Below are 21,541 nucleotides of genomic sequence, written 5' to 3'. Positions count from 1 at the left end.
TTCTGAGGCAAAGCCTTCCCATTCTGGAGAAAAGGCACAGTCAAAACACAGGTAGCAAGGCCTGGGATGGTGAAATAAACATACTGACCTTTGACCTCTTTAACTGGTGTCTCCACTGACCTGAGTCCCAGGTGCGGGTTTCTTTAGCTACAGTTGTCTCATCACAGTCGTAGCCTTCACGGGGCCTAGTCAGCTTCACATTTGTGGGAAAGATGCCGCTTTAGAGCAAACACACCCAGAACGAGTTGCTCTTGAAATCAAGCTTCTGCTCTTAGGACCCATTCCCCAGCTCTGAGGTCCATTCCTGGTGGACTGCGCTTTGCTCCGCATCCCCTCCCCCACAGACACTAATCCACTCAGTTCATTCCCAGGCAGAGATGAACCACTGCGACTATTCCTTCCCAGGCTCACCTCCCTCCAGGTGTTTTCCTGATTTTTATAATTATAACAAGTACCTGTGGTGCTTGTTGAGATAACCGCCCAGCCTCCACCCACCAGTATCTGATTCACTGGCTGTTGCGTGGGACCCAGGAATGATAGTAATGAGAAGCCAACGGCAGTGGGACAATGTGATTATAACCTGAACTGATACTTCAGGTAGACAAGTGTAGATTACCCTTCCAGATATACCAGGAGGGAAACACATGCACCAGTCACTTCAAATACCACCCTAAGCTTGCCCGGAGTTTGCTGACCATATTCACCTGTTGCAGAACACAAGCTGAACATATTTAGGCATCTCAAAGAGCAATGAGAGATGGCAAAGAGACCCAGTTTCTGGACATCTGAATTCTCCGCTGATATTAAATTATCAAAGCTTGGGAGGGCTGTTTGGCCACAGGTTCCTGGCTTGTAAATGCCTAAGTATCCCTGTTGTTCTGTTCTTAGATCATAATACTCTTTGACCCATGGAATATACTTTTAGGAATTATAGTAAGGGTTAGCCAGACAGACGTATAAAAATATCCACCGTGTTAACCAGTATGGGAGCACCCACTTATAAACATACCATATGGAAGAAGTGGGCAGGAAGATCTCTGATCTAAAGTAGCCTGAGCTATATTGCAAGAGTCTGTGTCAAAAAATATATCATCCTATTTGATGAAACACTGGAAACCACTTAGCATCTATAGGGAAGGAACAGTTAAATAAATACTGGTTTATCTAAACAGTGACTATAGAATCCTTAAAATGAGTCATATGTGTACATGTAATACAACCATATCTGTGAGTATGTGTGACATGTGGCTACACAACCCTCACAATGACCATGCTTGATACAGGAATGTTGTCAGTGGTAAAAGGACGCTACAAAACAGTGTTTAAACTTCATCACTGGGTATGGTTTTGTTTAAATAACACAATGTTATAGAGCTTGTGACCCTTAGGGAAAGACCACAGGCTCAATCCAATTATAATCAAAGGATTTATTGATTAGCTGATAGCAGGATGACAACCTTAAAACCAAATCTCAGGCATGCTGTGAAGGAGGGGTATGGGAAGGGTTTTTGAAAGATGAAAACTTCCAGTACCTACACAAGCAAGAAAAAACTGGTCTGTTCTGCCACGTGGTCACAGTGACCCAAAGTAATCCTTAGGGTGTCTACGTAAGCAAGTTACAGAAGCCATAAAAGCAGTTAGTCACATCATAGCAAGGCGATGGTCACAGGTGTGCATTTTTGGGTGGGGATCACGACTAAGGGTTACTGGGAACTTACGTTCCAGGGGATGGAGGCAGAGACAAACAGCTAGTTGGTACAAAGTGGATGCCTAGCATAAAATGGAGTTTCTTTGGGCAACACCTGTGGTGCTGATAGGGAAAAGCCTGTGACATTTCATAGTATACGAACATTATCAATAGCAAGCTTAAAAGTAAGTGTGTCTTTTCTCTTTGGGGGGAGGCTTGTTTTCCAAAGTAGGATCTCTCAGTCTAACTGACCTTCAGCTCCCAGTCCTCCTGCCTCAGTTCTAAGTGCTGGAATTACAGAAGTAGCACTCCATGCGTCTGCACTCTTTAGTGTCTACACTTCTCTTTTATGTGTGGACACAAATCCACATGTCATTGTCTAATTCACTTTTTAGGTCCTTCTTGACCATCATGGGAGTGACTGCTAACTTCCATAACTGCCGGGAAACAAAGCATTTTGGGATCAAGGGTAGGGATTTTATGACCTTATTTGCTTACATTTATTCTTTTTTTTTTTAACCCCTCTCTCCCATGTAGCACCCACAGGAAAGCATTAGAAGTACAAACAGATGCCCTTCCTTAATGAACCCCAGCATCCTTCACTACACTGGAATTGTAGATATCTTGCTTAAAAGATCTGAATTTTCTCCCCAAATCACTAATTTACTCACCTGGAGCCAATTTTGGGGCATTCTGGTTTTACTTCTGCCCCTCAAAAGCTGCTGGCAGAACCTGGAGGCAAGTGTAAGGGAGGGCAGATGGCACTTTCTTCCCAAATCTCTCCCTCTCAGCTGGGCTGGGAGAGCCAGGTGCCCCCAATTGTGAAAGGGTGGAGTCACACCCTACCTGCGGCTATAACAGCGCGCACAGCTGCTGCACGGCCTCACCTCGGCGCTTTGGTGGTACCTTCCAACATGGCGAGGTGGCAGAGGAAAGCATCTGTAAGCTCTCCGTGCGGCAGGAGGTGAGGCATTCTGGGAATGAGGGCAGGGAATGCAGTGGCTTCTTGGCTCAAGTTCACTCTTTCTTAACGTTTTCTCTCTCTCCTATCCAGCATCTACAGGTTTCTTTCCCTCTTATTCACCCTTGTGACTTCAGTGAACTCAGTAAGCCTTCCTCAGTCCGAGAATCCTGCCTTCCCAGGTATGTCTCTTGGGCAAGAGAACCCTCTGTCCAAAGAGAAAAGTCTGCAGGTGGAATAGCTCTCCACTCTGTTCTCCCTCCCGTCTCCCCTCTGCCTCTCTCCATCATCCCTTCCAACCGGGACTTGCTGTGCATTCCAGTCGGGCCTCAACCCAATGTCTCAATCCTCCTGCCTCAGCCTCCTTAAAGCTGGTTTTTCAGGTGTGTGCCTCCATTGCCTAGCTTCACTCACTCCCTTCTTAAGTTAGCCATTAAAGAAGTTCTCCTAGTCATCTGTGGGCTTGCTGTGTTAGCTAAACAGAATTCAAAAGAACGTCTGTGCTACTTCCCAAGCCCTCACTGCCTCATGTTTTCCAGAACCTAAAATAAGTCACGCTCTGACCCTCACATGTAGGAGCAATGGTCTTCATCTATGCCTTAAGCTTAAGGCATCAGCGTCAGACCCGGCAAGAACTTGCCTTGTGAAACAAAGTGCCAGGGAGACTCTCCCCTGAGCCATTGGCTGCAGAAAGGCAGGTCATGGGCAGGATTTAGTCTTGAATTAAGATACTTCCCTGGGATTTATTCAGGATTTTCTTCTTAAAGCTCTAATTTGAAATAACAAGCTTCTGCTCTTGAGACCTGCCATCCCCACAACTGGCAGCTCCATCCCCAGGTAGTCAAGGTTTCTGAGCCTGATTTGTCAACTGGAAGCTGGAGTACTCCTTGGATCTCTGGGTGTTGAATGGGAACACCCTTAAAGCTCTGGTATCTTGTATTGCATTTTAAGCCTTACTCTGTGAGCTCCCTGAGGCTGAGTGTCCTCCCCATCCTTAACAGCCCACAGAAGATGGTGTTTGCACGCTTTCCTGTAGCAAGTGTCTCCTGTCACTCAAAAGGCCTCCAAAACCTTTCTCTGTTGTCCAGGCACTCTCATTTGTGACAAAGACGAAGTGAGAATTGAATTTTCAAGCAGATTTGACATGGAAAAATGGAATCCTTCTGTGGTGGGTATGTAGTACGTACTATGTGATCTTAATTCCAACTTGTAGAAAGTAAGGACCCCTCTAATGGGTACACAGAGTCCAACCCTTGGAGTGACTGGCATTCACCTTCCGTAGTACCATGGGGTCCCTGACTTGCTCAGTGCCAACCTGAGCGGAATACCTGCTTTTCTGGGTAATATGACTTATTTGGGATCCAGTGGGAAACTTCTGGGTGTAAGTCACAACACCTGAAGTTTGATCATGTCACTAGGTTGGGTCAAAAGTGATAGACGTGCCTTGGATGTGGATGAGAAATCCCAGCTGGGAACTTTCAGTTGGCTCTGCCCCTTGAATGCATTTCTTGGCTATCTGTCTTCTGTAGATACCCTTGGTAGTGAAATTTTGAACTGCACTTATGCTCTGGACTTGGAAAGGTTCGTCCTGAAGTTCCCTTACGAGACCTGCACTATAAAAGTGGTAAGCAAGTGTCTTGGGGGAGTGACTTAGAGAGTAGAAACATAATCGCTATGGTGATTTAGACCATGAAACAGAACAGCAGTCCTCAACCAGATTGGCTTATTTTGTTGTATTACTGGCATACCCAGAGGAAACTTTTGATCATGCCTAGAAACATTCTGGAGGTAGGATGGACTCTACTCCTGTCATCAATGTGGCTATAAGTCAAGGATATTGTCAAATAGCCTATAATGTCCCTGAAACAGGAGGTCTGAAATATCACTGTTAAAAAAGCCTAGTGCTTGAGCTATTAGCCTTGGGTTTGACTTTAAGTAAGCTACTTAACCTTGCTACTTTGCTTATAGGAAAACTGAAAAGATGCTGTCATCCCCACAGGGTATAAAGATTAATAATACTATAGAAATCAAGGCAGGACATGCGACTTAGACAAAGCAAATGCTTGGTCATGGAGCTATTTTAATCTAACCCTTGTGTGAGATGGAAAGCTATTTTTGGTGCTACTGGATAGAGAACCTAGCTTAAGAACAGGTGTTAAAAAGCAAAGAGTTGCTAAGCAATAAGGTTTTCTCTATTACCAAGCAACAGGATTGCCCAATCAGGGTAATCAGGTGTAATAAAATAAAAACCTGCCACATGGCAGAAGTTTTCAAGCTTCTATCAAGACTTTCAGTTGATGTGGGTGTGGGGTAAGTCCTGGAAATTCCCTGTTTAACAGGCTACATCAACTAACCCTGATGCTGGAGCCTATAGTGTAAGCTTTGTGTATATTCATAGACTCTGCTTTCTGAGCGGTCATCTGGGCAACTAAAATCCTCTGAGATGGCCCAGAAAAGTAAATACCTTTTGTGAAAATCTGTACCAATTTAAACGTATCTGTTTCTTTAGTCTTTGAAAGTTTCATACGTGTATACAACGTGTTTATCATACCCACCCCCTCACTCACTTCCAACTTCTCCCAGAACTCCCCAGCACATATCCCTCCCAAACTGATGTCCTTCTCCTATGAATACAGGCCTTCCCAACTTCAAGAAACTTGAGTTGCTGTCCTTTGGGTTCAGCATCTCCTAACTGCAACCTGTGAATGCCAAATCTAGTCTCCTAGCCTTTATGTAATGAGCTATGGATTAAGAATGGGTCTTAATGTTAAGATGACATAAATTCTAGGATAGTTACTATCTAATACTTAACAGAAAATTGTTAGGTAACAATCATCTTGCCTTAGACTAAGTTCCCTGAGGTCAGGGGTAACAAAGTTGGCTCCTCTCAGCTCAAGGGCATCGATTTAGTTGCTGAGTGGGTATATTTGAATAACCTGTGTAGATGTCTGGGAATAGGACCATGATTCCCAGCATAATAGACCATAATAGAAATGTAACAGAAAACCAGACTCTACCCCTAATGTTTGAACTCTCCTCTTAGCCTGTGAGTCTTACAAGGATATCTCAAAAGAGTTAGCTATAGCCTCCTGGCAAGGGAATGAAATGCCTTCAGGAACTGGTACTGCTGAACTCCAATGTGTTGCCACTCTAATGGTCAGATGGGATGGTCTTCGCGAACTGCCTTTCCCACTGAGGAATCGACTGCCTCTTTTGTATCGTTTGTACACAGGTTGGTGGATACCAGGTGAACATCAGAGTGGGGGACACCACCACTGATGTGAGATATAAAGATGACATGTATCATTTCTTCTGTCCAGCTATTCAAGCAGAGACCCATGAGATTTCAGAAATTGTTGTCTGCAGGAGAGATCTAATATCTGTAAGTGATGTGGAATGATTTTTCTCTCTTATGGCTATAGCAGGGTTAATAGAATAATGCTGTGTTGTAGACATAGCTGGGCTTAGCAGATGAATGAATTTCAATTTTGTTTTTACTGTTTTGCTGTGTGGCCTTGATGCATTTTCCATACTGAAGCTTTGTTTTTAAGGCTAAAATGGAAGAGCAGGGTGGCTGACAAGGTGGCTCTAAGAACTGAGTACACACCATGTTGAGTACACTGTGTCTAGCAATAGAAAAGGCTCAAATATCTGCAGTCACATTGATAATCAAAGGACTGACTGATAACACATCCCATATCCTGTCCCCAAACTTGTCTAGCTTTTCCAGTGTCTTTTGATAACTGGAAACCCAAAGGTGTAAAACTCAAGGGCAGGATTGGAAGATACATCTGTCCCTGTGCTCTTCTACTGTGTGTCAGCAGCCAGGCTTCTTGAAACTACAGCACTAACTTATGCCAACTAATCTGGGTGAATCCTGCAAAATAGCAAGTGACAGAACTTCAGAGACTTTCTCCTAAATCTTTTTACTTTTTTTTCCAGTTTTCTTTCCCACAACTTTTCTCTAGGCTTGCTGATGAAAACCAGGTAAGAATACAATTTGTTCTGTCTTCTTCCTCTGTCCCTCCCCCCACCTCTCTCTCTGTGTCCCTCCCCCCACCTGTCTCTCTCTCTGTCCCTCCCCCCACCTGTCTCTCTCTGGCCCTCTGGCCCTCCCCCCACCTCTCTCTCTCTCTCTCTCTCTCTCTCTCTCTCTCTCTCTCTCTCTGTCCCTCTTCTCTCTCTCTGTCTCTGTCCCTCTTCTCTCTCTCTGTCTCTGTCCCTCTTCTCTGTCTCTGTCTCTGTCCCTCTTCTCTGTGTCTCTGTGTCTCTGTCCCTCTTTTCGTGTCTCTGTGTCTCTGTCCCTCTTTTCGTGTCTCTGTGTCTCTGTCCCTCTTTTCGTGTCTCTGTGTCTCTGTCCCTCTTTTCGTGTCTCTGTGTCTCTGTCCCTCTTTTCGTGTCTCTGTGTCTCTGTCCCTCTTTTCGTGTCTCTGTGTCTCTGTCCCTCTTTTCGTGTCTCTGTGTCTCTGTCCCTCTTTTCGTGTCTCTGTGTCTCTGTCCCTCTGTCCCTCTTCTCGTCCCTCTTCTCGTGTCTCTGTCCCTCTTCTCGTGTCTCTGTCCCTCTTCTCGTCCCTCTTCTCGTGTCTCTGTCTCTCTGTCCCTCTTTTCGTGTCTCTGTCTCTCTGTCCCTCTTTTCGTGTCTCTGTCTCTCTGTCCCTCTTTTCGTGTCTCTGTCTCTCTGTCCCTCTTTTCGTGTCTCTGTCTCTCTGTCCCTCTTTTCGTGTCTCTGTCTCTCTGTCCCTCTTTTCGTGTCTCTGTCCCTCTTCTCGTCCCTCTGTGTCTCTGTCCCTCTTCTTGTCCCTCTGTGTCTCTGTCCCTCTTCTCGTCCCTCTGTGTCTCTGTCCCTCTTCTCGTCCCTCTGTCCCTCTTCTCGTCCCTCTGTCCCTCTTCTCGTCCCTCTGTCCCTCTTCTCGTCCCTCTGTCCCTCTTACTTTCTTTCTCTCTCTCTCTCTCATGTGTGTTGAGTGTATGCCATTTGTGAGATGGTATCTACAGAAGACAGAAGGTATCAGATACCTGTAACTGGAGTTAAATGTAGTTCATGGCTAGTGTAAGGTGGATTCTGAGAACTGAATTTGTTCCTATGGAAGAGAAAGTATTCACTGAGCCACCTCTCCAATCCTAAAAATAAAACTCTTCACTTATGAACCATATTAATACTTAAATTCATGTTAAAGGTTATGATCACTTTAATTTTATAAAACACTGGCTTCCCATTGTTAAAGAAGCTCCAGTATTTTAAACAATGCTCACTTTTTGTTTGGTTTGTGCATGTATACATGCATGGGTGAATGAGTGTTGTAGGCATGCCAAGTGTAGGTCAGAGGACCACTTGCATTTATCTCTGTCTTTTGAATTTTGAAGAATGTATCTGAGATGGGATGGATTGTTAAGATTGGCAATGGTACAAGAGCCCACATTCTGCCCTTGAAGGATGCCATAGTACAAGGATTTAATCTTCTGATTGACAGCCAGAAAGTAACTCTCCACGTGCCAGCCAATGCTACTGGAATAGTTCACTATGTGGTAGGTTTGAAACCCCTTTATACCACCATCAAGGAAATGGCCGATATTCTTAAGACTAAGCATGAGCTCAACCATGTTCTCAAGTAAATGAGCCATACCACCAACTTAAAGTATATTTATCTGGGTAGATTGGCATATGCTTCTGTAGTTCTAGCACTTGGGAAGCTAAGGCAGGAGGCTTGTGAGTTTGAGAACAGCCTAGACTACATAGTGAGAATCTGTCACAAACAACCTATAAGTTCTAATACCAAGCACATCATTGAATGATAGGAATGTGATGATGGAGAAGAGACATGGGCCTTGCTATATTAGCTTCCTTCTTTTTACAGACTTACATTCAAATTATAATATAGAGCAAGAGTATTCTTGTGAGTCTTAAGAATTAATGTGTTCTGTTTGGGTGACATTTTTTACTTTGTCTTCCAGACCATTCGTGAGACATTACATTGATGTTATCACATTCTACATAAGGTTTAGGCCAGTGGTAGACCATATGACAGCAGTCTTGAAGACTGAAGTAGAACTAAACATTTCATTGCCTGGTTATAATAGCTGTAGTAACGTTATAGTGCAATGCCTTTCCCATGGTGGCACTGGTGCTATGTGAACCTGCACTGCCTGCAGCACAGAAGCTTCAGATACACACAATCACATGTTAGGTAGTTAATAGCAAAGCTAGGTTTTATGGTCCTATGGTCTACAGTAAAAGTCAATTGTTGCTGGGCAGTGGTGATGCACGCCTTTAATCCCAGCACTTGGGAGGCAGTGGCAGGTGGATTTCTGAGTTCGAGGCCAGCCTAATCTACAGAGTGAGTTCCAGGACAGCCAGAACTATACAGAAAAAAACCTGTCTAACACCCCCCCCCAAAGTCAATTGTTTAATGGTGTATCTCTTAGGATATACATCACTGTTAAGCCATCCATGACTATACTTGGGACAGGTGCTGGAAAGTGCTCATACATTGATTACTTTAATAAAAGACTGTTTGTTTCATCTTGAGCATAATAGGATTCCTGAGCTCTGTAAGTATTCTGACCAACATTACAAGATAGTCATGGAATATGGCCAGTTCTTACTGTGGTCTCTTTAGATGTGGTCTCCCTAGAAATGGTCGCTATGAGTCATACCCATAGACATCACTAGTTTTCTAGGCATTATAGAAGACAAGGTCAATATCAGAGCCCTTTGAATGTGATTGGACAAAATACCTATACTTCATTTGTGCTAAAGTGACACCCAGTGCTTGAGCATATGATTTTTACTAGAGATTCAATCTAATACCTTCAAACTCTGACCCCCAGCAAGAGAGCAGCTATCTCTATACTGTGCAGCTGGAGCTCTTGTTCTCAACCACTGGGCAGAAGATCGTCTTCTCATCACACGCTATCTGCGCACCAGGTGAGGCCTGAGAGAGCAGAGCTTCAGCAGTGGGAGACATTGTTCTTGGGGTATAACCAAGGCTGATGATGGGTATTCTGTCTACCGTTTTCTACAGATCTTTCTGTGGCTTGTAATGCTACACACATGACTCTCACTATACCAGAATTTCCTGGGAAGCTAGAGTCTGTGGACTTTGGACAATGGAGCATCCCTGAGGACCAATGGCATGCCAATGGAATTGACAAAGAAGCAACAAATGGCTTGAGATTGAATTTCAGAAAATCTCTCCTGAAAACTAAAGTATGTTTGTTATCATGTCCTGAATGCCATAAGAGCCTTCTGAAGTAATCTTGTGGGTGATATGATACAACTCATGACTTGCCCATAAAGCCTACTTGCTAGAGTGATGGACTTAAATAACCTTGATCACTTTACATGACTTTTCAAGGACAGGTCTCTCCAATACCATAGCTTTAACTTCTGCATGTGGATACTGTCCTAGATTTTTCTCAGTTCATTTGACAAGTACAAGCTACCCATGAGACAATGATGAACCTTCCATATCCATATATATATGTATATATATATATATATATATATATATATATATATATAATATATATGTGTGTGTGTGTGTATACACATACATACATCAGATTAACTTAGTCCAAACAAAAGGGTACCCAATTGTCCTGAGGCTAGTCTTGATGGATGCAGGGACAGAATGTGAGGGTGTGCATAGCAATAGTATTTTGTAAAGTCTGTGAAGTTCTTTTGAATCCCTTCTTGGATTTAGCAAGGGGTTCCACTATTCTTTGATTTGTTAATTAAAGCTTTAGTGACTGATAGTACAAAGAACATGAAGCAACTGGGTACTTTAAGACACCAGTTTAAAGCAATAAGCCTCTGCCTAGAGAAGATTCTGATCTGAGGAAGTGGCATCTCTTTTGGCTCAGAAGGAAACTAGGTGAGTTTGAAGTATGCTCTGCAAGTGTCCAGGGACTCCTGCTTCCTGAGGTAGCTACTTGACGTTCTCTCGTTCCAGCCCTCTGAAAAATGTCCATTCTACCAGTTCTACCTCTCTTCACTCAAGCTGACCTTCTACTTCCAAGGGAACATGCTATCCACAGTGATAGATCCTGAGTGCCACTGTGAGTCACCAGTCTCTATAGGTAAGCATGTTTTGTAATCAAAATTATCTGGCTTTTTGTTTGTTTTTGTTTTGCTCCTTTTAATGCATGTGGGAAAATATAACGGACATCAAGAATCTGCTTCATGCTCATGACTCAAGATGAATCCTCTCAGAAATAGCAGTTTAAGTTCTAGGATGGGGCTCAAGTGGTGGTATCATTCATTCTCAAACATGCACGAGGGGAGATCACTGTGTGACTGCTGAATTTAAGGAAATCTTGTTATACTGGGTTTAGGTATCAGAATCCCCAATCCAGGGACAAAGGCTTCAAGTTTCTAGTTAAAACTCTCCAGAGTTCCTGAGACTCCTTTAGACTCTGAAAAGGATTCCTGAATGGACACTTTCTCTAGCTGCACCTCGCTTCTCTTTATTCCCTCATCTCTAGCAGGTCAGGCCAATCATTGAAAGCTGCCTTCTCAGTTTCTCCTCAAATTGCCTGGGATTAGTAAGTCTGGTCTGAGTATGCCTTACCAAAGTGCTCGGAACCCTCAGTTCTAGGTTTCAGGGTTCTGTTGGATTTTTAAAATGGCTTAATAGCTTATCAGTTGGGCTTCCTTAGTTTAAAAAACTGAAGCTGGGCAGTAGTGGCACACGCCTTTAATCCCAGCACTTGGGAGGCAGAGGCAGGTGGATTTCTGAGTTCGACGCCAGCCTGGTCTACAAAGTGAGTTCCAGGACAGCCAGAGCTATACAGAGAAACCCTGTCTTAAAAAAAAAAAAGAAAAATCTGAAATTCAAGACTTGGAAAGGGGACACAATTAAACCTAGTACTTTATACCCAACCCAGGTTTAATTCTTTATCAGGGTTGTTTTCACTGGCTTCACCACCTCTGTGACCCTTCTTTCCATGTCTTCTGATCTGCATGACGGTGACACTGATTGGGGTAACTTACATACCTCTTGTAACTCAAGCTGGTCCATCAAGTGTTTGCCCAAACAAAGACATAAGAGAACTCGAACTTAGTTGCTGGATTCACACTTTAAGGCTGTCAGGTAATGTCACGGGGTGAGCTTAATTTTCTCTAAACCTCTGCTGCTGTCCACTTACAGATGAACTGTGTGCACAGGATGGGTTTATGGACTTTGAGGTCTACAGCCACCAAACAAAACCCGCACTGAACCTGGACACCCTCCTGGTGGGAAATTCCTCTTGCCAGCCTATTTTCAAGGTGCAGTCTGTGGGGCTTGCAAGGTTTCACATACCTCTGAATGGATGTGGAACAAGGCAGAAAGTGAGTAGCAACTTATGGTAAGAAGGTAAGACTTCTTTAAAAGTAAGTGTTTTGTTGACCAACTTTCTTTAATATTCCAACATTGAAGTTTGAAGGTGATAAAGTCATCTATGAGAATGAAATACATGCTCTCTGGGAAAACCCACCCTCCAACATTGTATTCAGAAACAGCGAGTTCAGGTGTGATGCAAATACTATTTGTCTTTAAAATAAAAACTTCAGCTTTAACTACAGGGATTTTTGTTAACATGATTCATATCTACCCACATTTTTCTAGGATGACAGTAAGATGCTATTACATCAGAGACAGTATGCTACTAAATGCCCATGTCAAAGGACATCCTTCTCCAGAGGCCTTTGTAAAGCCAGGCCCACTGGTGTTGGTCCTACAAACATACCCAGGTGAGGTGTCGCAACTTGAGCCAATGGATGAAACCCTTTTGGGGGACTTTCTCCTAAAATGCACTATCTAGTGCTGTCAGCCTAATGGATGTTGCAGCCAGCCTGCACCTCAGTCCTGAAAAGTTCCTGTTAATTGCAGACCAATCCTACCAACGGCCTTACAGGAAGGATGAGTACCCTCTAGTGAGGTACCTCCGCCAGCCAATCTACATGGAAGTGAAGGTCTTGAGCAGGAACGATCCCAACATCAAGCTGGTCTTAGATGACTGCTGGGCAACTTCTTCTGAGGACCCGGCCTCTGCGCCTCAGTGGCAGATTGTCATGGATGGGTATGTACTCCCTGCACCACAGGGTTGCTCAGACACAACATCAGAACTTACTAGTGATTGAAAATCGTCATCCCGAGACTTAAGGAGACTTTGATCGTGAATTCCCTGAATTAATCCTTGTTTGTAGTCATCAGCGCTTGGTCTAATTAGGTAGCTCACACTGCTTGTCTATCACCCCGAACTCTTACGGAATGGGCTTCTCTCCAAACGGCCTGGCTCTATTGCATCTTTATCATGAGAGGGAGAATTCTAGTGTCTGTTTACTGAATGCCTACCATATGCCAGGCTGTCATGTATCCATCCCATTACCTGAGGAACATTAACTGCCACTCTGAGGGAATCCAAGCCTTACAGGAGTTACTTTAACAGTAAGTGGTAGAATCCAGATGAAAAGTCCTACTTGACTCTTGGCTATAGTGTTTGCCCTTTCCGCTCTGCCTAAAATGTATCCTCCAAGGTTTCTTACCTGCAAAGAGCTATATGTTAGCTTTCTTAACTTTGTGGGAATATCACAAGGCTCCAGCCTGCATTCAACTCCTGCCTTGAGCACATCCAGACCCATTCAATCACATAACCCATCCCTTCACCTTTGAAGATTTGCCCAAGCATCCCTTCTCCATGAGGCCAGCCCCAATCCCTTATCCTTCTATGTAAGTCTTCACGCCTTTACTTCTTTTCGTCCACAATGCTATCATTACCTGCTAGTGTGTAAAACAGAATGACAAAGACTCTACTTCTGTTGCAAACAGTTACTACCTAGGACATAATAGAAACTACTGATAGGGTAATAAGTAAGTTGGTATCTTAAGTAACATGAACACACACATAACATACACACAATAGGAGTGTGGTTACAACTTGAATCTGTTGATGAATCTGTTCACTTGTTAGACACGTGCATTCGCATTATATAGAAGAATACAAGTGTTCTACATAACTTAGAACTTTGTGATTATTGATGGCTAGGTCCAGTCAGAAGAATGTAAGTAAAACAGTCACTGGTAGATGTGATACCTCTATGCTACATCTATATTTACATGTGGCTTACCATGTATGGGATGTGTGGGATCCTGTTACTGATGCCCCCATCCTGGTGCCTGTTTCCTAGCTGTGAATATGAACTGGACAACTACCGCACTACTTTCCACCCAGCTGGCTCCTCTGCAGCCCATTCCGGTCACTACCAGAGGTTTGATGTGAAGACTTTTGCCTTTGTATCAGAGGCACGGGGGCTCTCCAGCCTGGTATGTGATCAAGCAGTCACATGGGGCAGGTTGACAGTGAGTGCATGGGTTCCTCCTGATGCTCTCTTCTTCCTCTTCCAGATCTACTTCCACTGCAGTGCCTTGATCTGTAACCAAGTCTCTCTTGACTCCCCTCTGTGCTCTGTGACTTGCCCTGCATCACTGAGGAGCAAACGAGGTAAAAATTCAATCCTTGGTCTGTTGCTCAAAGCAAGCCTTGATTTTTTTTTTTCTAGAATTGAGTAAATTTTAGGATGGTAATAACTTGTTTCTTGGGATTAGGTGGAGAACCTCTCCACCCAGTCATCTTTCACTAGTGTGGCATCCTGAGATGTACAGGTTCTTGTGTAGCCTGATGAACCCATCCTTTGAGAATCTCTCCATGATAGACAGATGGGATCCATGTTACAGGATACTCCATGGAGCATCTGCTAGGGACTCCATGAATGCATGTGTCAGACATAACCTTGATGATCTTGTCTCCCACCACAGAGGCCAACAAAGAAGACACAATGACGGTTAGCCTTCCAGGACCTATTCTCTTGCTGTCAGATGTCTCTTCATCCAAAGGTAAAGATTTAGAGTCTGGGATACTTCTGAATGCAAGGTTTTATGTTTTTCTGCCAGAAATACATGTTTAATGATAAAACTAGACAAAAAGTAAAGTAAGTTCCCTTCCCTTGAACCTTTTGTGTGCTCTCCAGAAAATCTTGACACCAACAGGACTGTGTCCATTACCTACTGATAGACTTACTCTATAGTCTTGCTGTAATCATGAAGGATGCATGGGGCTCTTAGCCATGGTCTTGCTAATGACCCATGGTGTTCCTTCTCCCAACTCTACTTTGATACTAGATGTCATAATGGATTCTTAATATCACACTAGATCTTTTCAGAGAATTGTTGCCTACCATACCAAGAAATTCGGTGTATATTGTTTACAGGTCGCAGGCTGGTAGGTTGACAAGCATGAATATTCCTCTAACTTCTGCCAAACTGAAATCCACAGGAGATTACGCTCAACTCCAGGCCTAGAATGCAAAATTAAGCTATCTTAAATCTCTAGCCAACTGCCTTGTGACATCTCACACCCAGGAATAACTAACTTTGGGACATTGTATTAGTCAAAGCTTAGACTTTTAGGCTCTCTCTAGGTATTGGCCAATCTGGCTTGAGATGGGAAGAGCAAATGGTTATAATAGAAGAGGGGGTGTGAAGCAGGGGAGGATGGAGGTATCAATAGAGTGAAGAAGGTAAGGCTGTATTCTACTGCAAACTTCCAAAAACAAGTGATGGAGCTCACTTGTTTTACAGAAGGGCTCAGCCTGACCTTATGACTTGAATACCTGCTTTCTTTGTAGGTGTTGACCCCAGCAGCTCTGAGATTACCAAGGATATTATTGCCAAGGATATTGCTTCTAAAACATTGGGTGCTGTGGCTGCACTAGTGGGCTCAGCTGTCATTCTAGGCTTCATCTGTTACCTGTATAAGAAAAGAACTATAAGGTTCAATCACTGATTGGACTTGCAAATAAAGAGACTGCAGTTAAACTCTTGTCTTACATGTTCATGTGTGTAATTGTATGTGCACTCGGGTAAGGCCAGTATTCAGGCGCCATTGTTTTTTCTTTTGTGGAAAGAAGTGGTTTCATGGGCCTGAAACTTGTCAAGTAGGCTAGACTAGCTTACCAAAGAGCCACAGATATCTGCTTGTTCCTGACTCTCTAGCATCAGTAATATGGTGTGTTCCACTGAGAGTGGCCTTTAAAAACAAAACAAAGAACACATGGAGCTCAAACTCAGATTCTCATGCTTGCCAGACAAGCACTTTCTGGCTGAGCCATCTCTCCATCTTTCCAGTCTGTTGCCTTCTGTTTTAAGAGTAGAAAAATATTTAAGAATGGCTACCTTCAATCATTTTTTAGATCTGGGACCTGTTCACAATCCTTGGGCAGGCATTTTATCAACTTGAACAAGAGAAGGTAAATCTCCTATCTGAGATTCTGTGAATCCCTTAGTCTTATACCCGACACATGTCATGTATGTTCAATAGGGTTTAGCTGCAGCCCACCTGACAGTACACTTAAGAGTCCTCTGTGTTTGAGTCCCTTACTTGGACACAGGATTGGGATAGGAGTAGAAAACCACTTGTGTCTAACTATCACAAAAGTGAAATACCACATGTGGGGTACTTAGAGGCTTTGGGGATGATTTGGGATTGTTTTCCACCTTCCTGTTGATGCTCAAGTCCAAGCCTGGATGGTCCCATCATGTAGGGGATGGTGGGAATATGTGCCAGCAAGTGATCACATCTGGAGCCAGGAAGAAGACCCAGCTCTTGAGGAGGTCATCCTCCATGGCCTAATAACTTCTTAAATGTCCACAGCACCTCTCGATGCCAAAGCTTGACATGTGTATTTTTGGTGGAAACAATCAAAATATACAATTCTTAATCATTTGACCAAAAGTATTCCTTTAAGGAAAGATTGTTCACAGTAAATTATTTCCTAACTCAAGCAACTCCCTGAAATAAGACTTCTGGAACTTTAAAATGATTGGGTTGTATTCCTATAACTCCCGTTTGAAGATCTGTCTCTGGGGGCTGTGGGGGAGAAGGAAAGGAATTCTGTGAGGTGGGGGGGGGTCCATCTTCAGTGTGATTACAACACTGCTGGTATCTAGGCTCTACACTGAGCCTGAGTCTAGTGACCATCTCCACTGTGCTCGGCTCCTCATGAGGCTCTCTTCTGGAGGCACCCTAGTTTGCCCCAGGATGCTTGGGAAAAGTTATGCACATGACCAGTCTCGACCTAATGCTAGCGCTCAGTCACCTTTCACATATCTAATAAATTCATCTGTGTCCTTTGACTAGACCTTTGACTAGAAAATATGATCTCCCCCCTCCAAAAAACATTTTTAATCTCTGTAATTGGGAAGAGGTTCAAATTTCTGCTGAGGGTGGGGAGGTATTTGGATTATATTTCCTATCACATTCCATCACTGAGGGAAGCCTGAGTAAGGGCAGAAGCAGGGGCCAGTGAGGAGCACTACTTGTTCCTCGTGGCTTGCTTAGTCTGCTTTCTAAGTACTCAGCACCACCTGCCCAGAGGTGACACTGCCTGTAGTGGGCTGGGTCCTCCCCCATCAGGCATCAATCAAGAAAATGTTCCCACAGACTAGCCTACAGGCCAATCTGATAGAGATACTCCCAAGGTTCTCTCTTGCCAGATGACTCTACATGTGTCAAGTTGACAAACTAACCAACACAAAAGCCCACTACATATTTGTTCAAGCCAGGAAATAAAACATAATTTAAACTCCTTGACCATCAGTTATGCTGTTGAGATTTTCAAAACCTAACTTGGAGGTCAAAGCATATCTATTTTGTAGTACATTGTAGGTCTCAAGCTTTGGGTTGAATTCTCTTCCAACATACTCTGTTAGACTTTGCATAGCTGTGACAATGGGGGAAGTGTAAGAGGACAGATTTATTTTGGCTTGAGTTTCCATAGTTAAAGTTGGTGTTTGGGCAGGATGGCCTGACAGAAGAGGCATGTGTCAGAGGAAGACCTAGCATCACTGAGGACCCAGGACCAAGGGTAGCCTTCAGAGGTGTGCTCCTTGCAGGACTGTTCTGCTCAACAAGGCCTCACATTATAAGCTTTTCACAGTGTACAGAAACAGTGCTACCAGATGGGCCAAGTGCTCACAGGAGCTGGGAATACCTCAGACCAACACAGCCTTTCTTCTCAAATCATTTTGTTAGAGTTGTGCAGAGTAAAACATCCTGGCATGAGAAAACCTGCACTCACACTGTGTGGAAGGACTGGTGTGTCCAGAGTGCCAGGAGTTAGAAGTTCAAGTCATCAAAGCCATTCTTAGGACCCGACTTTATAAGGGTACAAGAAATTAAAGATAAAGCAAGAATTGATCTTAGATGCAAACTTTTCTGTGTGGTATCTCTAGTCTGCTGCATATTTGAATCAGAAATAAAACTTTCATGTGCTGTGCCCTTTAAATGACATTAAAATGAACACTGATTTTAATAGCAAAATGAACACTAATTTCAATAGCAGCTGGCACAGCAAATGCAAAAATAAGCTGGCTCTGGCACCTCATGTCCACATTTTGATCTAAAAGCGAATCAGTATGTACTGGTTTTGGTAAGTTCCACGGAGACGTGGAATTCATAGATGCGATAGATGGTTTTCATATGGCTGGATGAGGCAGGTTAGCAATCACTAAGTCCTAGTAAAGAAGAAACAGGAGACCTGGGCTCTGAAGAAGATATGACACTGATAGCCACCATCTAAGTGCTGCAGGGTTACGAGCCAAGGAGCCCAGGTAGCCTCTAACAGAGGAACAGGTGAGGAACCGTGGTGGAGCCTTCAGAATCAGCTCTACTGCCCCTGTTTGCACTTCTGAGTTTGCCTCCAGAGTACTAACTACTAAGTTTATGTTCCTGAAGCTGCTAAGGGAAACCAATCCACCCTCTAATGACTCATGACCCACAAATTAGAAAAAAAAAATCACTGGAAATGCTAACATGAGTTACTCAGACCTTATAATCACCCAGGATGGCACAGTCCCTTAAGCTCTTGGTAGACCCTGGCCTTCAAGTTGGCCCATGTGTGTTGGCATCAGATCTTCTGGGCTTCTGGATATCTCTACAGCAAACTCCCTTCTGAAGTGTTTGCCACAGTACTAAAGCAGAACTTGCCTGGAGCAGCAGCTCAGATGAACACTTGTTGCCATGGTAGCCTGGAACAAGTACAAGGAGCAATAGATTCACGTCGGGTTCTCAACTTTTGAAAGTACACATCCTACGGTATGTGGGGGAGGCAGCCTATTCAGAGAGTAAGTATGTGGGCAAGGAATTGAGCTCAAACCCCAAGAGGCTGCTCTTTCATCCATACTGGGGTTGCGACCTGCCTAACTGGGTAGTGATGGGTTGTAATTGTAAAACAGGTGTCAGAAATAGGATAAAATGTTCCTTGGTGGTTCTGACAGTGAAGGGTGCCGGGGCTGGGAATGGGCTTGTGTACTGTAGAAAGAGGTCCCCAACTTTCCTTCCCTGACCTGTTCTGTGGCTACTATAGTTTACTTGGGTACACACAATATCTCCTGGTAATTGTGTGGCCTTGAGCAGACAGAACAATTTCTATGCCTGTTTCCACACTGCCAATCCATGTCAATGTCCTAATCTTGTGGCAGGGGAGCAGGGAAGCATTCAATGAGATAATAATGTATTGGTACAAAGCTGCCTGGCCAAGCCTGGAGCATCTAAACACCAGGATACTGACAGTAATAACTCTAAACAAAACCTCAGAGACAATACATTCCTATAGGATGACTAACACCATAGGCCCTTAGATGCATATGTTACAAGTACAGATGCCCTGTCCCTCACCCACTAAATAATCCTGAAGGACTGGGCCTGAGGATGTGTAAGCAACATGGGAGGATAAATGGTGGCCCCAGTGATATGTGTGCTAATCCCTGGGACCTGTGAATGGCAAGAGGGACTTTGCTGCGGCGGTGATAAACTTAAGAAGGTTGAGGAGTACCTGGGTTATTGAAGTAGAACATGAGTAGAACCACACACACCCCTATAAGAGGGGAGGAAGTCTGACTGCGGGAAAAGGGAAGTGAGATCAGAGACTGGAGTGGAGCATTTTAAAGATGGAGGAAGAGGATGCTGGGTCTTGGTTCTAGAGAGGAACATGAAGTCAGTTTGTCTTTCTGAGAAAAAGATTTACTAAGAGAGTTATTAGTCCCAGTCCCACTCAGGCAGTATGATGGGAAAAGTTCAGGCCCATGAACAAATCAGGGGTCTCTCCTTACTGGTTCAGAATGTAGGGAAGGGCCCACGCATGTATTAAATGAGTAGCTCATAGCACCGTCATGTACTCGGGTTTCTCTGAGTGTGGGAGAAAGACCTTTCAGCTGCAAGGTCACCCGCACTGGGCTCTTCCTCTCCTGGGGTCTGGTTACCTGAGAAGCTTTGCAGGAAGTGAGGATCAGAGTTAAAGTTAGTCCCCATAGGATGATTGTGTTTCCTTTAACAGCAGCTGTGATGGGGGTGGGGCAGGGTCTGCTACAGAGAGCCAGAGCCTGAGTAGCCTCTTAATCCAAAACCTGATCTTAGCCAGAGACCAGACTTAGACATTTTAAGGCCCTGAAGAAGGGACCTACCTGATATTTAACCCTTAGGACTCTTGGAGGGTCTTCAATTGTAGCACTAAAAGATCCTCCCTTTGTGAATAAACAGAAGAACACCCAAGAAAGGAGCTCTGGGGCAGAAAGTATAGGGTTTAATCAAAACAGATCTGCTTCCCCCCAACCCCCACCCCGCCAGACTTCCCTGCTAAGAGAACCTTGCCTTTCTCTTGGCACAGAATAGCATCCCTCGGGGTGTGTTTCCTGACTAGCCTAAGATAAAGCCTCCCCCTGCCTGCAGTTTAGAGGTGAATGAAGTCTATAGTTGCATATAATGAGATTTAAGAGGAAAGTAGTAGGGGGGTGTCTCTGTCTTTCCTTCCTATCTTATACAGCATAACACACACACACACACACACACACACACACACTGTGCCCCCTGCTCTTTCTGTCTGCTTTTGAATGTGATTATGGGACATTGTGATTCCTGGAACTGTAGCAGCCCTCTTGTGTCCAAGAGGAAACAAACCTAGGGACACTGGGAATGAAGGGGCAGAAACCTAAGGGACTGAGATCCTTAATGAGTTCCTTGTGTGGCCCGAATCAACCCAAGAAGCACTCATCTCTGGATTTCCCGTTTAGTGGCAGATTAAGGGGTCTTGATTTTAAAAAGAAACATGATACTTATTGCTTGAAGAGCTCCAGGACCTGCAAAGATGAAATTACTCCTTTCACTTTTCTTGTCTTTTTCTTTCAGATGCTAACGAAGTGTGCTTTCCCTGGTGCTGTGGTACCTTTTTCTAAAGCCCCCTCCCTACCAAGTAGCTGATGATCCACCATGTGGTCCACCTCTATTCTGGTTTAACTGAGGTTTTCCTGTCCTCTTCTCTCTGTTCTCCTCCCCCAGGAAGCTGCTGAGATTTATAGCTCGCCCACCTTGCTGTTTGTCTTTAAACTCTAATAAAATTATCCTCTGGATTAAACAAAGAACTTCAGTTTTTACAAGAAAGCCCATGTAACAAATCTTTAAAAACAATACATATAAAACACACAGAAAAATACATATAAAAACATTTAATTAGTATGTTTCTTCTGATTAATAAGCAAATTGTATAGTCAAAAAATAAGAGTAGCTTTCACTTTGGGTGCAGCCCTTTCAAAGCCTTAGAGGACCAGATCTGCCTGTGTCTGTCCTTTGATTGTCACCAATACTTCTGCGGGGAAGAGATTTGATGGGAAGTGTAGCTCACTTGTCCCATCTTAGAGAAAGAAGCTAAAGGAACCTCATAAAGTTACTGATCACACAAGGCCCCTTTCCAAGGCTGTACAAGCTGGAACACTGGAGGGGAGACAGACTCTTTCACAGAGATGACTGTTTGGGCAGTGAGCTCCAGGGATGCAGCTGATGTGACTCTCGCCACCCACACT

At 43.9% G+C, this 21,541-nt stretch overlaps 1 protein-coding gene across 3 annotated transcripts; it reads left to right on the top strand.

Annotated features, from left to right (window-relative positions):
* The first annotated feature begins 2,570 nt into the window (after positions 1-2,570).
* On the top strand, positions 2,571-21,100 carry Zp2 (zona pellucida glycoprotein 2). Of its 3 annotated transcripts, none has more exons than NM_011775.7 (18): positions 2,571-2,651; positions 2,742-2,830; positions 3,737-3,820; positions 4,178-4,272; positions 5,881-6,030; positions 6,591-6,635; positions 8,013-8,174; positions 9,477-9,573; positions 9,671-9,855; positions 10,601-10,727; positions 11,798-11,979; positions 12,068-12,159; positions 12,257-12,381; positions 12,521-12,710; positions 13,819-13,954; positions 14,036-14,132; positions 14,447-14,524; positions 15,316-15,505. In NM_011775.7, exons 1-18 carry the CDS (start codon positions 2,602-2,604, stop codon positions 15,471-15,473), a joined length of 2,142 nt encoding a protein of 713 aa, NP_035905.1. In that variant the 5' UTR covers positions 2,571-2,601; the 3' UTR covers positions 15,474-15,505. The 3 variants fall into 3 exon arrangements, with proteins under 3 accessions (NP_035905.1, NP_001361560.1, XP_006507653.1); NM_001374631.1 differs by lacking the exon at positions 15,316-15,505 and adding an exon at positions 20,871-21,100 and having other exon boundaries at positions 2,573-2,651; XM_006507590.3 differs by lacking the exons at positions 2,571-2,651; positions 2,742-2,830; positions 3,737-3,820; positions 4,178-4,272 and adding an exon at positions 4,930-4,958 and having other exon boundaries at positions 15,316-15,514.
* The last annotated feature ends 441 nt before the right edge of the window (positions 21,101-21,541 follow it).

This window comes from Mus musculus, chromosome 7, assembly GCF_000001635.26.
Source record: "Mus musculus strain C57BL/6J chromosome 7, GRCm38.p6 C57BL/6J".
In the NCBI taxonomy this organism is placed as follows: domain Eukaryota; kingdom Metazoa; phylum Chordata; class Mammalia; order Rodentia; family Muridae; genus Mus; species Mus musculus.
The sequence above is the reverse complement of the archived record's forward strand: the minus strand, read 5'-3'. Positions and strand labels throughout refer to the sequence as shown.

Excerpts from the sequence above, each read along its gene's own strand:
- Zp2 (NM_011775.7), top strand. The coding sequence starts at position 2,602 with ATGGCGAGGTGGCAGAGGAAAGCATCTGTAAGCTCTCCGTGCGGCAGG. Across the intron at positions 9,856-10,600 it reads AATCTCTCCTGAAAACTAAA|CCCTCTGAAAAATGTCCATT; the intron begins GTATGTTTGTTA and ends CTCTCGTTCCAG. Across the intron at positions 14,525-15,315 it reads AGATGTCTCTTCATCCAAAG|GTGTTGACCCCAGCAGCTCT; the intron begins GTAAAGATTTAG and ends CTTTCTTTGTAG.